Source organism: Thunnus albacares, chromosome 17, assembly GCF_914725855.1.
Source record: "Thunnus albacares chromosome 17, fThuAlb1.1, whole genome shotgun sequence".
NCBI lineage: Eukaryota > Metazoa > Chordata > Actinopteri > Scombriformes > Scombridae > Thunnus > Thunnus albacares.
The window spans coordinates 4,578,432-4,592,209 of NC_058122.1; the positions used below are offsets into that span (position 1 = coordinate 4,578,432).

A 13,778-nucleotide genomic window follows, 5' to 3' on the forward strand; every position below is an offset into this window, starting at 1 on the left:
AAGCAGCAGCGAGCAGTATTTTATGGAATTAATTCACAGGAAAATCTTTGGGCACTCTATTCATTCCAAAGTCACTCACTGGGCACCTATGTCAATTTTTGGGGGGGGTTTGGGGGTGGATTTTTTGATTTTTAGGGTTCCTCAGGCTCCAGGCATTTTTGGTCCTTTGCTGACTGAACCAGCTGACTTCCTGCTGGATCCCCAAAAATAATTTACAAACTCAGCACTTTGAGATTTTCCGATGTTCAAAGGGGACATATTATGCTTTTTGTCATTGTCTATTATTTATATACTCTTATGATATTGAATATCTATGCTTAACATGGTCAAAGTTCCAAAACCTGAGGCTAACATATGTAGAAACGCTCCCTGCAAGTCAAAAGTCAGGGCTTCAACCTGCTTTGAGCACTTTGTTTGCAGATGAGCAGATTTCAGCTCATCATGCATGCCCATAAACAGCTGTCCATTCCGTGGCCTTTGTTGCCAATGTTTCTCCCATGTGTTGTTTGCGTTGTCCACTCTCATATTTCGGATGGGATTCCAGCTTGAACACATACAGATGTATTTGATGAGTTGACAATTAGAGTAAGAACGAGAAAAAATAGTGAAATCCTACTACCATAGTTTGTTGCATGGTTTGTTGACGTAGCCTCCCAAGACCCAGCGGTTGTCTGCCAAAGGGCGGCTTCCGAGAGCTGGCCAATCAGAACAGAGTGAGCTCATCAGGAAGGGGGCTTTAAAAGGACAGGAGCTAAAACTGCCTGTTTCAGACAGAGGCTAAACAGAGGGGCTGCATAAAGGGTCAGTATGAGTTAAATAAGGAGTTTTTTGAACTGTAAATGATGCAGAGATATTCCAGTAGAGCCCCAGATTATAAATATAGACCTAGAAATGTGTATAATATGGCCCCTTTAATGGACTTAATGTCTTGTATGTTGTAAATTTATTGATACAGTTCATTTTGTGTGCTCAAAATTCACAATTCTGGTCACACTTGCTCTTAAATCTTGACTCCCAGATTAATGAATACTCAACTTTATTGTATGCTCTTGCTTTTCTTGTTAAGGAACTTCCATATGCAGCAGACTGTAATTGTGATAATCGCTACAAAACAACTAGACTGGAAAACAGACACCACACCTGACAAGCTTTTGAACATCTCTCATCCTCCATTTTCTCTCTTCCTCTTTCCGGCTCTCCAGGTGAGGAGGAGGAGTTAGGACCGCCCCCCACTGTAGACGAGGCAGCTGATGCTCTGATGACCAGGCTGGGCTTCCTGCTGGGGGAAAAGATCGTCAGTGGGGAGCCGGGGTCACCTTACCATGCCCAGGATGATGGACAGGTAGTCACTGCCTCACTTGCAAAAAAAATGTTTAAAACAGAAAAGGTTGAGTGTCCTGTAGTTAAGTGAATTAAACCGTATTGTAAATTTTCAGTCGGTGGTGTTGTTGTATTGTTGTATATAAGTAAAGTATATACCTTTTATCTAACTACATATTATGTACCAGAGACATTTCTGAATCTGAATCCAGCATTTGGCAAAGCACAAATAATAATAACAAAGTGTCGTTTTTACTTTATACAGTATAATTTGTATTCAGAAACAAAATAATGTGAAAATCTGAACTGAGAATCACCTTTGTCCCAGCTCTCCCAGCTGCTATAGGTTTCCATTTATTTCAGTATGCTTTGGAAATCTATTTTCAGTGATGTAAAACTTGTTTAAGCTGGCTAACCCAGTTCAGTTAATACATCTTGTTTCATGTGACAGTTGGTTCCTGAACAGAATTGCATTTTCAAGCTCTGTTGTAGGAAACACTTGTTTCTCTGATAACTTAAGATCCAGACGTCCAATGACTAAAATCCTTCATCCAGTTCAAATATATAGTTAAAAATGACCAAGATCTAAAAAGTTTATCATAAAAATGTGGCGTAAAACTGAATAAAAGTCCATTTATAACAGTTTCTGCTGAACAACCACAATGCAGACGTATTATCTTGAAGGTATAAGGTTTGTGGTAGATGCCATTGTGGCAAACAGTCACAACGTCGATGTGTTATCTTGTAGGTTTATACTCTTTGGTAGATGCAATTGTAGTGGACAAACACAATGCTGGCGCATGCATCTTGTGCACTATACTCTTTGGTAGAGGAGGTATGACGCCATTGACTGACAACCAACTGAAACAGTTACCTTGATTAAACTTACTGATTTCTCTGGGTTTGAAAATTGTTGGAAACATTTGGGATAATGTAAGTACACAATTCAGCAAAATATATAACATAGGTCTAGTTGTTTTTAGACATTTTAATGTGGAATAGTTACATATTATAGATTTAAAATAATAATAGTAAAAATTATACAGCAGAATATTATATATTACTATTGGACTATTATTACTTACATTAACATATGTCTATTTTATATACTAATTTTTAGTTTAATGTGCTGTATAACAATAATCATATTGGATATGTTTAGCTGACAACTCACCTTTTCCAACTTGCTTTTACCTAAAAACATTTACTATATTTGACCTCACCTGCAGAATTAATTATTTATTTAATTTAAATTTTAAAAATCTTATCTGCCTCACTTGTAATGTTTCTACTCTCTACTTCACTTTATAGGTTTTAATTAAATCATTAATCTGCAAAGTAACTAGTAACTAACTACAGCTGTAAAATAAATGTATTGGAGTAGAAAAGTACTATATTATAATATTTCCCTCTGAAATATAGTAGAGTAGAAGTATAAAGTAACACAAAATGGATATAGTACAAGTAAAAGTACCTTAAAATTGATGTTAAGTACAGTACTTGAGTAAATGTACTTTGTTACCTTCCACCATTGAGAGTACAAGTGTATAAATAGCAATAAGTCTTGCTTCACATTACACTTTATATTACCACTTTATTTTAGATATACTGTATTAGCATACTCTTAATACTGTATGAATATAGTCTATGAACATTTTATATCACATAACATGGACATTAAATTACATTTATTTGTTCTCAAAACTGCACACTGTATATTCCCTCTCTTTCTCTCTCTCTTTCAAAACAAAATTACAAAAAAATGCATAAAAGCCATTGTTTCTAAAGCAAGACAGCATAAAAGACAAAACCATGAGAAACAAGAACACATATAAACCAAACATTGAATAATATATGATGAATAATAACAGTAAAAAGAAAAATGTAACAAACTGAAGATACATGACTGCATGTACACGCCTTTATAAATATTTATGTCTCCTCTCTTTCCCACAGAGGATCTCTCCTTCCTCCAGTCTGGCCAGTAGCAGCACATCACCCTGCTCCACACTGCAGCCTCCTGCTGGGGTGGAGGGCAACAGCAACAACAAGCACGCCTCCTCCAACCACGCCTCCGTCACCTCCCCCACCTCTACCCTGGAGAGCAGAGACAGCGGCATCATAGGTCAGATACTGCACAGTTTCTTCAATAAGAAACCTTTACACTGCTACATTATTAACTGTTTCTGTCTTTCTCCCACTCTCTCTCCTGCAGCCACGTTGACCAGCTATTCCGCTGAGTCGGCAGTTGAGCGGGACGACGGCGCCAAGCACCCCGGCGACGGTTACCATGGCAGCAGCCTCAACCTCTGGCGGCAAGGGGGGCGGTCAGTGGTGTCCTCCACCTCCTCTTCCTGTATGGTAGCGGCAGGACGTGTGAACGACGGTTTCCTGTACAGGGCGGAGGACAGCATGGCCGCTTCCACTTACAGCCTCAACAAACTCCACCCAGACCGAGGACCTGAATCCGCCCGCTCTTCTGGCTCCACCCATTCCATCCCTCTCTACCTCATGCCCCGCCCCAATTCGGTTGCTGGTAAGATGGATGACAAGCGTGGGTGTGTGTGTGTGCGTGTGGGTCAAGTGGTAGCAGTCCTGCAGTGTGCTCCCACACACGCTTTCCTGTTAGGAAGGAAATGTATCACTCCTTCCCACTCAACTATAGGGAGCTCACCAGAGATAGTGAAGCTTTAGTGCTTGCTCAAATTTCATGACATCATTGCAGGTTTAAAAATAATAAAGCACAATAGACACATTTTTATAGATTGCTTTCCATAATAATTATGTCAGCGTTACAATACAGGCACTGGGCTTTTAACAAACAGATAGTTTACAACTTGAGGTAACATGTGGCAACTTTATGAGTATTAAATCTTTTTAGTCACAATGAGATGATGAAAAGTATGCCCAATGTAGCCTTTTTATTAGAACAAAAAATCTGTTAAAGCTGCATTAATCAACATTTTTATGTTAACAATGGATCAAATGACATTGTTTTGGTTTCACAGTCTGCAAATGTACTGTTTTGGTTCAGTCTGGCTGCTCAGTTTCCAGCAACAGCAGACAGATGTTTTCAGTGAAAAAGCTCTGATGAAGAGACTTTATATGACTGCTCAGCACCAAACAGCACACACTCAGTTAATAGCTACAGTATCTGGAGAACGTAGCGTAGCATTTAGCTGCTAAAGAGCCAGATGTGTTCGGTGAGAACCAAAACAGAGCTAAAAGGAGAGTGAATATTGGACTTATATTCATCAGGTGGACAAAAACATGACTCCAAATGAATTCTAATGTGTCTGCTAGATGTGTAAATAGGTTTTGCTAACACGTTATTTCAACTTTATGAGGTGATGATATAATTATCAAGTACAAAACACAAGTACAATAACAAGTATGAAGCGCTTTACATGATGAAACAAGTAAAAATTGAATTCCTAACAATAATATAAGATAAAAACAATAAAAATCAATAATAATAATAAAACAGATGCAACATGATGGTAATAAAACAGTGTGCCAGCTTTAATAAAAGACTTTTTGCAAAAGATAAGTTTTGAAAAGTGATTTTAAAGATGTCACTGATACTGCAAGCCTCAGTATCATAATATGTCAACGTTGTGTTTACAGCTTGATTCACTGACCTCAAGTGGCCAAAAAAAAAATTATGCAGCTATAATTAGCTCCAAGTAAATAATAAACCCATTTCTCTTTGAGAGATCTTATCAGGCATTCATTTCTTGTGTCTTTTTTCACTTGTGTCTTTTCAACCTAGCAACACAGTCAGCATTACGTCATTTTGTCGAGACAAAATTCTAGCATTTAACTCCTCTAAAATTTTGACTGAGCCGGTTGATAAACAGTCTGATGGTATTGTGTATCCAGGATCACCAGTGATACAGATGTGTGATACAGACCCCAGGTGATACTGAAGCTGCATGATCCATCCAGCTGTCTGTAGTTTGTTATATGTAGATACAAAACAACCTGACTAAAAAACAGCAACATGTTCACATCTCATCTTCCCTTCCTCTTTTGTTCTCTTTCTCTGTCCCGTAAAAACTGTAAACCATGAGTGCTTTGGGAAAGGAAGGAAGTGACATGTGTGACGTTTCTCATAACACACAGACATACACAGACACACACAGGATACGAGGCACAGCCAGCGCTGACATTCGCTGTGGTGTTAGAGGATTGTAACTAGATTGATTGGATCGAACTCTTGGTGAGTTTTTGTTTGTCTGTTTTGTCCGGAGTCAACACGGTTCAAAGTTTCTAACATTTGTCAGTGCTTTGTTAGCTTTCGAATCAGCTTCATGGCGTCTGTCGTGGCAGTCAGACACTCTGCTCCTCAGATAATATCCTTCAAATGTTTTTCACTTCACTAACAAAAGACAGAAAAGGACGGCGTTTCTTTCTCTTTAAAAATTTACTTTTAACCACTAATGTGTATGACTTAGCTTTGTCACGTAATGGACTCAGACCACTGTCTAGAACAGACCTTTCACTGTTTTCAAACCTTGGGTTTTGTGTGTGGTTGTATTCAGATATTAACTTGTCTTATGTGTTCATGCAGTGGCTCATGATTCACAAGCTGTACACTCATGCACCATTTAGAGAAAGGTTTCAAGGAGTCTTATTGTCACCATGAGGTTGCCAGGCAACCATCAGAGAATCTAGGAAGTCACTGCACTCCATGATTGTCCAGTGTGTACCCACAGCTTGACGTTTTTATATTTAGATTTTTGTACAGATCAAACAAAGATATATGGTATTTATTAGTTAGCTTCATATGTGCTGGGCAGACTTCGTTACCTTTGGACAGATCCAGGCTAGCTGTTTCCCCCTGTTCCTGTCTTCATATCTTTATGCTAAGCTAAGCTAACCGTCTCCTGGATGTAGGTCACAGACATGAGAGTGGTATCAATCTTCTCATCTGACTCTCAGCGAGAAAACCAGTAACCATGTTTCCCAAAATGTTAAACTACGACTTTAAGTATGGAGCTGGACTCAGGGCATGTTTAGCCAAGTTTAGCTTAACTGGAAACAGAGGGAAACAGCTAGCCTGGATCTGTTCAAAGTGAAAAATTACACCTACCAGATATATAATTATCAGTTATCAGTAACTCTCAAACATTAATATCAATATCAGCCTCTAAAATCCTGCTCCCTAGTTTTTGTTCTGGCCATCAGTGTTAATTATCTCAACTTTGTTTGTGAGAACAAACAGTTTGGCATGGACAATGGGTCTTAATACTGCGATACCCATGAGCTTCTGCTGCCATTCATAGGGAGAAGAAGCCAGTCAGAAGCACAGAAGCTGTGGCAAATTCAAAATGCTTATTGAGAATAATATAGTGGACAACAGTGACTGAATTCATCCAAATTTTACCAAGATTCTGAAAGTAAACTGATTCAAGCTGTTAAATGTATGTTAAATGTAAAAGAAACTTTAGCTTCCACTTGCCATTAGCAGCCTATCAGCCACATTTATGACTGTATACTCAAGAAACTCTTGTAGTTTCACTGATTCATAATTGTTGAAAAACCTATTTTATAAAGTCTTATACCACCATTGACTGCTGACTCCTCACTCCTCTAAACCAGCTGGTGGGGGCCACACGTGATCAACAACTGCAGCAAAAGGCACTTCCAGGAATCGGCTATGCTAAAAACAAGTCTGTTGCAGGACACATTTTGGCCTTTGTCATGGCTCAAAAACTGACATCCAGAGAAAAGTTTGGTCTCATCTTAAACCGGAGCACCTGTTGATTAATTCCATACCTAATATGTTATGATCCACTAAAGTTAGGCATGTAGGATACAAGATAAATAAATCCCCGTTTTTGTTAGCTTTGCCGCCATCTTTATTGTAAGGGAGCCGAGAGGGACAATTTAGTGATATTCAACTCTTCTTTGGTAGGGAGGGGTTTTATTTTGTGTGGTGCGTTACAACAAAATATTCTAAATAAATCAGAATGTAAAAATGCACTCTGCTAGTTAAGCACTGTGATTGGATGTTTTGTACTAACATGCCCCTTGTGTGTTGTAGTTAACTTCTCTTCTTACATTTTTTATGTACACAGTCTTGTACCTTTGACATTTTATCAAATGACCAGATGTTTTCTAATGCAGCTGTTCATCTTTTGTACTGATGATTGGAAGAGCTTCAAATGCCAGTCACATAACCTTGTCTGTGCAGTAAATGAACAGGACTTTCTCTTTCATTCTCTCTCTCTAGCCACTAGTTCTGCCCATCTTGAAGATCTGGCCTATCTGGATGAGCAGCAAAGACACATCCCTTCCAGGACGTCCCTCAGAATGCCCAGACAGAATTCCGGGAGTCGTAGTCAGCAAGATCACAGAGGTAAACACGTACAAACACACACATACATACAGTACCAGTTATTCAAGTGAATGAGAAAGTGTGTCTAACAGACATACACACAACTCATTTATAGGCAGTATTACCATACTCCTGTCCTCCCCTCTCCTCCTGCAGTTCGTTTCACTCCATCTCTCAACCTGAAGCCCCTCCACTTTGAGGTTCCCGGGCTCTCATCTGATTGGCTGTTCACCGGCAGGGAGTGGCTTTTCCAAGAAGTAGACGCCTGTCTCCGCAGCGATGACCCATCAACCATTCGGGGCGTGGTTATTGTTGGCAACATGGGCTTTGGCAAAACTGCCATCATTGCCCGTCTGGTGGCGCTCAGTTGTCATGGAAACCGCATGTGGCCGACCGCTGCTGGCCACCAGACAATGCCCAAACGTAAGCAGAGAGACAGAAAAGAAAAAAGATGTGTATAGCTTGTACTATCAATCAAGTCACCTATGTTTTAGTAGTACTCATCCAAAATTAGAACACGTTCAACACCTCTTCTCAACACCATGCTTCATTCACCAACTGATTATCTTGCCTTCATTGTGGAGGTCTTAGAGATTGTTTATAGTTTCCTTATAGACAGTCCAATGATCAGTCATGTGACTTATAGATTACCATATTTACAAAGTATACAAAAAAAACCATTACCATAATCCTTTTAAAATACTTTTTACAAAATACTCAAAATATAAACTTATATAAAAAAACCCAAAATATTTACTTCTGGTGGAAAATTACAAGATACATATAAATAGCCTTCAATGATCTTTCAACTTCATTCTTAAACCTACTTTTTCAAATCACGGTATAATCCAGTCTGTTGCATCTCTTAATATTTTTGAATATACCTAACAAATTTCAATGTCAATCTACAGTTGAAATTTCCCCCCAAAAAATCCTGTTCTTGGAGAACAAATATAATCCAGTAGAAACTGGAAAAACTCAAAAACTGTCTTCAAGCCTAGTCGCCTAATTTGGAAAACCATAATCCCTCCCTCTTTATGCTCTTTTTCCCCCTCTCTTTGACAAGGCCCCTTCTCAGGTCCTATTCATTTCAGGGCTGGATTTCCATGAAATGCAACTGGATTTCAGTTGTTCACAGTCACATGAGTGTTCAATGGATTGTACAGTATATGAGAAAACTGGAAACAACCTCAGACATCACCCTGATGAAGGCAAGTTAGTGAATAAAGCGTGGTGTATCAGGGAAGAGTTGTGTTTTGGATGGACTCGCATTCACAAGTCACATTGATTGGCACCTCGTTTTATGTGCGTTCTCAAAGTTAGAAATGAGTAAAAATGACACCATAAAACACCCACAAGCCTGAATCCAGTCCATGAATCACAGCCATGCCAGCTTGTGGAAATTCTTTGTGGATTCATGGTGGGGGTGCAAACAAATATGAATCCATCATTCAGAGTTTCTGCACAGATACAAACCCACTCAAACACACAGACATCATGCACACCTTGCAACAATCCGCAGAACCTACTCTTTAGAATAGTTTTGGATGAATGTCCATAAATCAGTTTAAATATAAAAATACACTCCGTAAAACTTGCCAAAGCAGAATAAATTTGTCATTTTGTTGTTGATAGATTTATAATGATTATTAAGACATTTAGCGAGCGTCATCCCTAAATAACAGGCAGGATAAAGACTGACTGATGTTGTACTGGTGTTATTTTTACCAAATGAGCCAGTTTAGAAGCCTGGCACCCTGCGTGACTTAACAGTAGACAGAAAAATGAGCTGAAGTTAAGGACTATCTCAAAAGCGCATGCAAAATGGCCAAGAAGGCTTTTCAGATTTTTGTCAGTAGCTTTCTCATTTTTCACTTCGCACCACACTTCAGACTAACTTCACATTTATCTGGGCCTCTTTCCACACCACCTCTAGTTTGTTTTGCAATTCTGATTGCATTTTTCCATTACAAAAGCGTTTTCTATTTCTATTCCTCATTTACCGTTACACGGATTTTTTGCAGACTCCATTTAGACTTACTGTTTGTCTTTTTTTTGGAGGTTGGATAAAATTTTTATTTGATGAATTAATACGTGGTCAAAATGTTATGTTTTTTGGTTTGTGTTTTGGCAGCTAGACTTACACATATTCGTGTGAGGAGAATAAATGACGGTAAAAAGCACTTAAACATGGAAATGAAACAGTCTGCATGACTACCAATAATGTGTAGGATAAGCCCGGCCTTCTTCTGGTATGAATCCAAATATAGATATTTGTTTGACATCAGCAAATATAGATACAGATTGTAGCTTTGAATTACACCCCTAATTCTTGGTGATTGGACTGGTGCTCTCTCATGTATTTGTACATGATATTTAAATTAGATTTCAGGCCCAGACACAAATCACTAATAAAAACTAGGGGTCCTGCTTCATTTTATACATTATACCCTGTATTTGGTCAGAGCTTGAGAGTAAAAGAGCAGATTGTTGGCAGGATCACATATCACATGCTTGCCAAAGGACCCCCAATGAGTTATTCCAGCCGTGAAGACAACCTTAGTCATTCAGGAAGAGACAGCTGAGTCATCATGCAGAACCCAATAAAATCAGCCACACTCACAACCGGCAACTAGACACATAGCTGAGCCAACCACCAGAAAAACCCATTAAATCATGCTGTGGGAAAAATACACCAGAGCAGTAGAAATGCAGTTAAGAGTAAATAAAGTAGCAGTCACAGAGACAAAAAGACTTGGTTTGTGTGTTTACATCTTTACTGAGATTTAGAACGTTGAAAAGTTCTGATATTCTTCCCTGCTCCCTCACTCCAGATGTAGAATCTGTTTCTTTCTCCCACGATTCCCTGGGAAGAGGAGGAGGAGATGAAGGAGGAGGAGGAGGAGGAAGCTGTCCAGGGACTCCAGAGATGAAGAGGAGACAGGAGGAGGCGCTAAGGAGGCTTGCAGGACAGGTAGCATCCCGGCTTTATTTACTTACTACTCACTAAGATCTTTACAGATTCAGATTTTAAACACAAAACATATAATCAGTTTATACAAGATGATGATTTTTTAGATTAAAAGGCCCAGTACATAAAGTAGATTGTATATAAAGTATTTAAAATTGCAACTTTAATAAAATTGCTGTTGTTTACACGTATATGCATCAGTAATAATAAGTCAGTAATATAGAGAACTCAAATCTCTGCCATGGCTGCAGAGTTAGATGAAGATTAATATCACTCTCATGTCTGTATGGTAAATATGAAGCTGGAACCACCAGCTGGTTAGCCTAGCTCAGAACAAAGACTGGGAGCAGGGGGAAACAGTTAGCTTGGCTCTGTCCAAAGCAACTAGTGGACATACCAGTTCCCATGCACCCCACTTTGGACAGAGCCAAGCTAACTGTTTCACCCTCTTTGCAGTCTTTGTGCATGTTTAGCCTAGGAATTGTTAGAGTGTGATGCTGGATGTAGCCTGCTGGTGATTAATATGGATGTTACACAGTACGCTTTTCTACTGATTTCTACTGAAACTTGAAAGTCTGATAAAGAAATCCTCAATAACAAACTCGAGGTCTTACTGAAATCCGCAAATGATGCAAATATTTCCTCCTGTCTGTCTTTGCAGGTAGTCTCATATCATTTCTGTCAGGCTGATAACTGTCACACCTGTCTGGTTCCGGAGTTCGTCCACAACATGGCGGCGATGCTAAGTGACGCCCCTCAGCTGTCAGCCTATCGGGAGCTGCTGCACCGGTCACCACAGCTACAGAGCACACTTAGTCTGCGCTCCTGTATCCAGGATCCGGGCTCCGCCCTCCAGAGAGGAATACTAGAACCACTAGACACTCTCTACAGAGGTGCATACAGATTCTACTGTATTCTGCTAGATTCTATTCCATAATGGCCAGGAACTGTACTTAATCTGTGCTGTTCTATATTGTTTTTCTCCAGAGAGGAAGTTGCATGTGGAGGGGGCGGGGCTTATTATACTGATTGACGGCCTCAATGAGGCAGAGTTCCACCGGCCGGACTACGGTGACACACTGACTTCCTTCCTGACCCGAAACGTCCAGAAATTTCCTTCCTGGTTGAAGGTCATTACCACTGTCAGGACCAGTCAGCAGGTATACACACACGCCCACACACACACACAAGCAAAAATAGACTTCACAAAACAAAACCTGACAGCTGTTGAATGGTAAATCGTGCATTTAAGCTGCTGAAACTGTTACATTCTTACTAATATATATGCATTTATGTTTAACCCAGCCACATCCATGTTCATCAAACTCCCTTCAAAAATGTAACGATTTGTGATTGCCTGTCTTATCAGCAAAAAAACATTTTGTCATGTTTTTACAGTTTCAGAATTGAAATCAAGACCAATTAGAACACAGAAAATGTGTTCACTCAGTCAGGTGTAGGAAGGGTTCAGCCTGCTTGAAATGTCATCTGTCTGAAGCTAATTCATCCAGAGTCTGTTTTTCTGTCTTTCTCTCAAACAGGACATCACTCGTTCATTACCTTTTCACCACATCTCTCTAGACAGGATGGAAGAGAACAACGCCATAGACCAGGACCTGCAGGTAACATGCACACAGGCTGCCTGTTTACAGTATCTGTCTGTCTGTCTGTCTATCCACATTTCAATATGTCTGTCTGTTTTTTTCTCAGGGTTACCTGATGCAACGTATCCACAGCAGTGCTGAGATCCAGAGCAACGTGTCACTGAGTAATGGTCGCCTTGACAACACAGCATTGGCCAAGCTTATCAGCCACCTGAAGAGTCTGAGCAGAGGCTCGTACCTCTACCTGAAACTGACCCTGGACTTGATAGAAGGAGGATACCTGGTCCTAAAGAGCTCCAGCTTTAAGGTGAGGAAGGGGAGGGGAAGGAAGGAGTGAAGAAAGAATAGAATGAAGTGAAGATCAAATGAAAATAGGATGAAGGAAAATGAAGTTAGTCTGGTTATTCACCTGCTACACTTTTACTGTTATAATAGATAATTACTTTCCTCCCTTGGAATTGTCATAGTCACTTAGTTTTATTATTCATTCTACATTAATAAACTAGAAACAGCTAAATGTTATAACCTTGCGCTGAAAGTTGCAGGTCAAACATTGTAAACAGGCAGAAAATTGGAGTTGCAAACATTTAAAACAGTTGAAGTTGAAACACTGAAAGCATTTGAATTATCAGCTGAAGTGTAAGTATTAAAATGGGTTGGTGTAATTTGAATTTTAAGAGCTAAAAGCAGTTGAACTGCCAGCTGATTAGTAAGAGATAAAAGTAGCTGAAATGTCAGTTGATGTCTAAGCAAAGAATGCAGCTAATGTAAGTAAGCACTGAAAGCAGTTGAAGTGTAACAGATAAAAACAATTGAAATGTCAGTTGAATTGTAAACAATAAAAGCTATTGAAATTTCAGTTGAAGTTGAAGCTCTGTAGATAGTTTAAGTGTGTGCAATGGAAATAATTGAAATGTCACTTTGTATATAAGCTGCAATGTAAAAATGCTCCATTACAAGTAGAAGTCCCACATGAAAAATCCTACCAAAGTAAAAGTACATAAATATTATGAGCTTGATGTAGTTAAAGTATTACAGTAAAAGTAGTGGTTTGGTCCTTCTGACTGATATATTATTATATATGACATCATTAGATTATTAATAGTGAAGCATCAGTGTTAGAGCAGCATATTACTGTTGTAGCTGCTGGAGGTGGAGCTAGTTTACACTACTTTATATACAGCTAGCTAGTTTAGTCCAGTGCCTCCTGAGCTAGGGTTCACGCCCCTCCAAAGTGTCACCAGATAAACCTTAAATAAATATTGGATCATTTGAACCTTTATTGAAATAAAACCATGTGAGAAGTTTAGAGGGATAAATCACTATTATTATTATTATCTGTAATGTGACCCTGACTACACACTGCTTTTTGTAAGATGTCAAAGGCCAAAAATGTCGGAAACCACTGGTTTCATCTCTGTCATATTTTAAAATCTTGTTCAATTATCCATTGTGTACAAGTACAATATTTTCCCTCTGAAATGTAGTGGAGTGGAAGTATAAAGTAGCATCAAATGGAAATACTCAAGTAAAGTACAAG

At 39.1% G+C, this 13,778-nt stretch overlaps 1 protein-coding gene across 3 annotated transcripts in view; it reads left to right on the forward strand.

The window, feature by feature from the left end:
- LOC122967304 (protein TANC2-like) overlaps nucleotides 1–13,778 on the forward strand; it is a 54,074-nt gene that overhangs the window by 26,134 nt on the left and 14,162 nt on the right. For 2 of the 3 annotated variants that reach the window (XM_044331869.1, XM_044331868.1), the window contains 10 exons: nucleotides 1,203–1,342; nucleotides 3,277–3,445; nucleotides 3,536–3,856; nucleotides 7,559–7,684; nucleotides 7,820–8,086; nucleotides 10,498–10,637; nucleotides 11,296–11,527; nucleotides 11,622–11,794; nucleotides 12,176–12,256; nucleotides 12,345–12,545. In XM_044331869.1, coding sequence (XP_044187804.1) covers nucleotides 1,203–1,342; nucleotides 3,277–3,445; nucleotides 3,536–3,856; nucleotides 7,559–7,684; nucleotides 7,820–8,086; nucleotides 10,498–10,637; nucleotides 11,296–11,527; nucleotides 11,622–11,794; nucleotides 12,176–12,256; nucleotides 12,345–12,545 — 1,850 coding nt within the window. Of the gene's footprint in view, nucleotides 1–1,202; nucleotides 1,343–3,276; nucleotides 3,446–3,535; nucleotides 3,857–5,428; nucleotides 5,543–7,558; nucleotides 7,685–7,819; nucleotides 8,087–10,497; nucleotides 10,638–11,295; nucleotides 11,528–11,621; nucleotides 11,795–12,175; nucleotides 12,257–12,344; nucleotides 12,546–13,778 lie in introns of those variants that run through there. The other variant, XM_044331870.1, reaches the window with a different exon arrangement.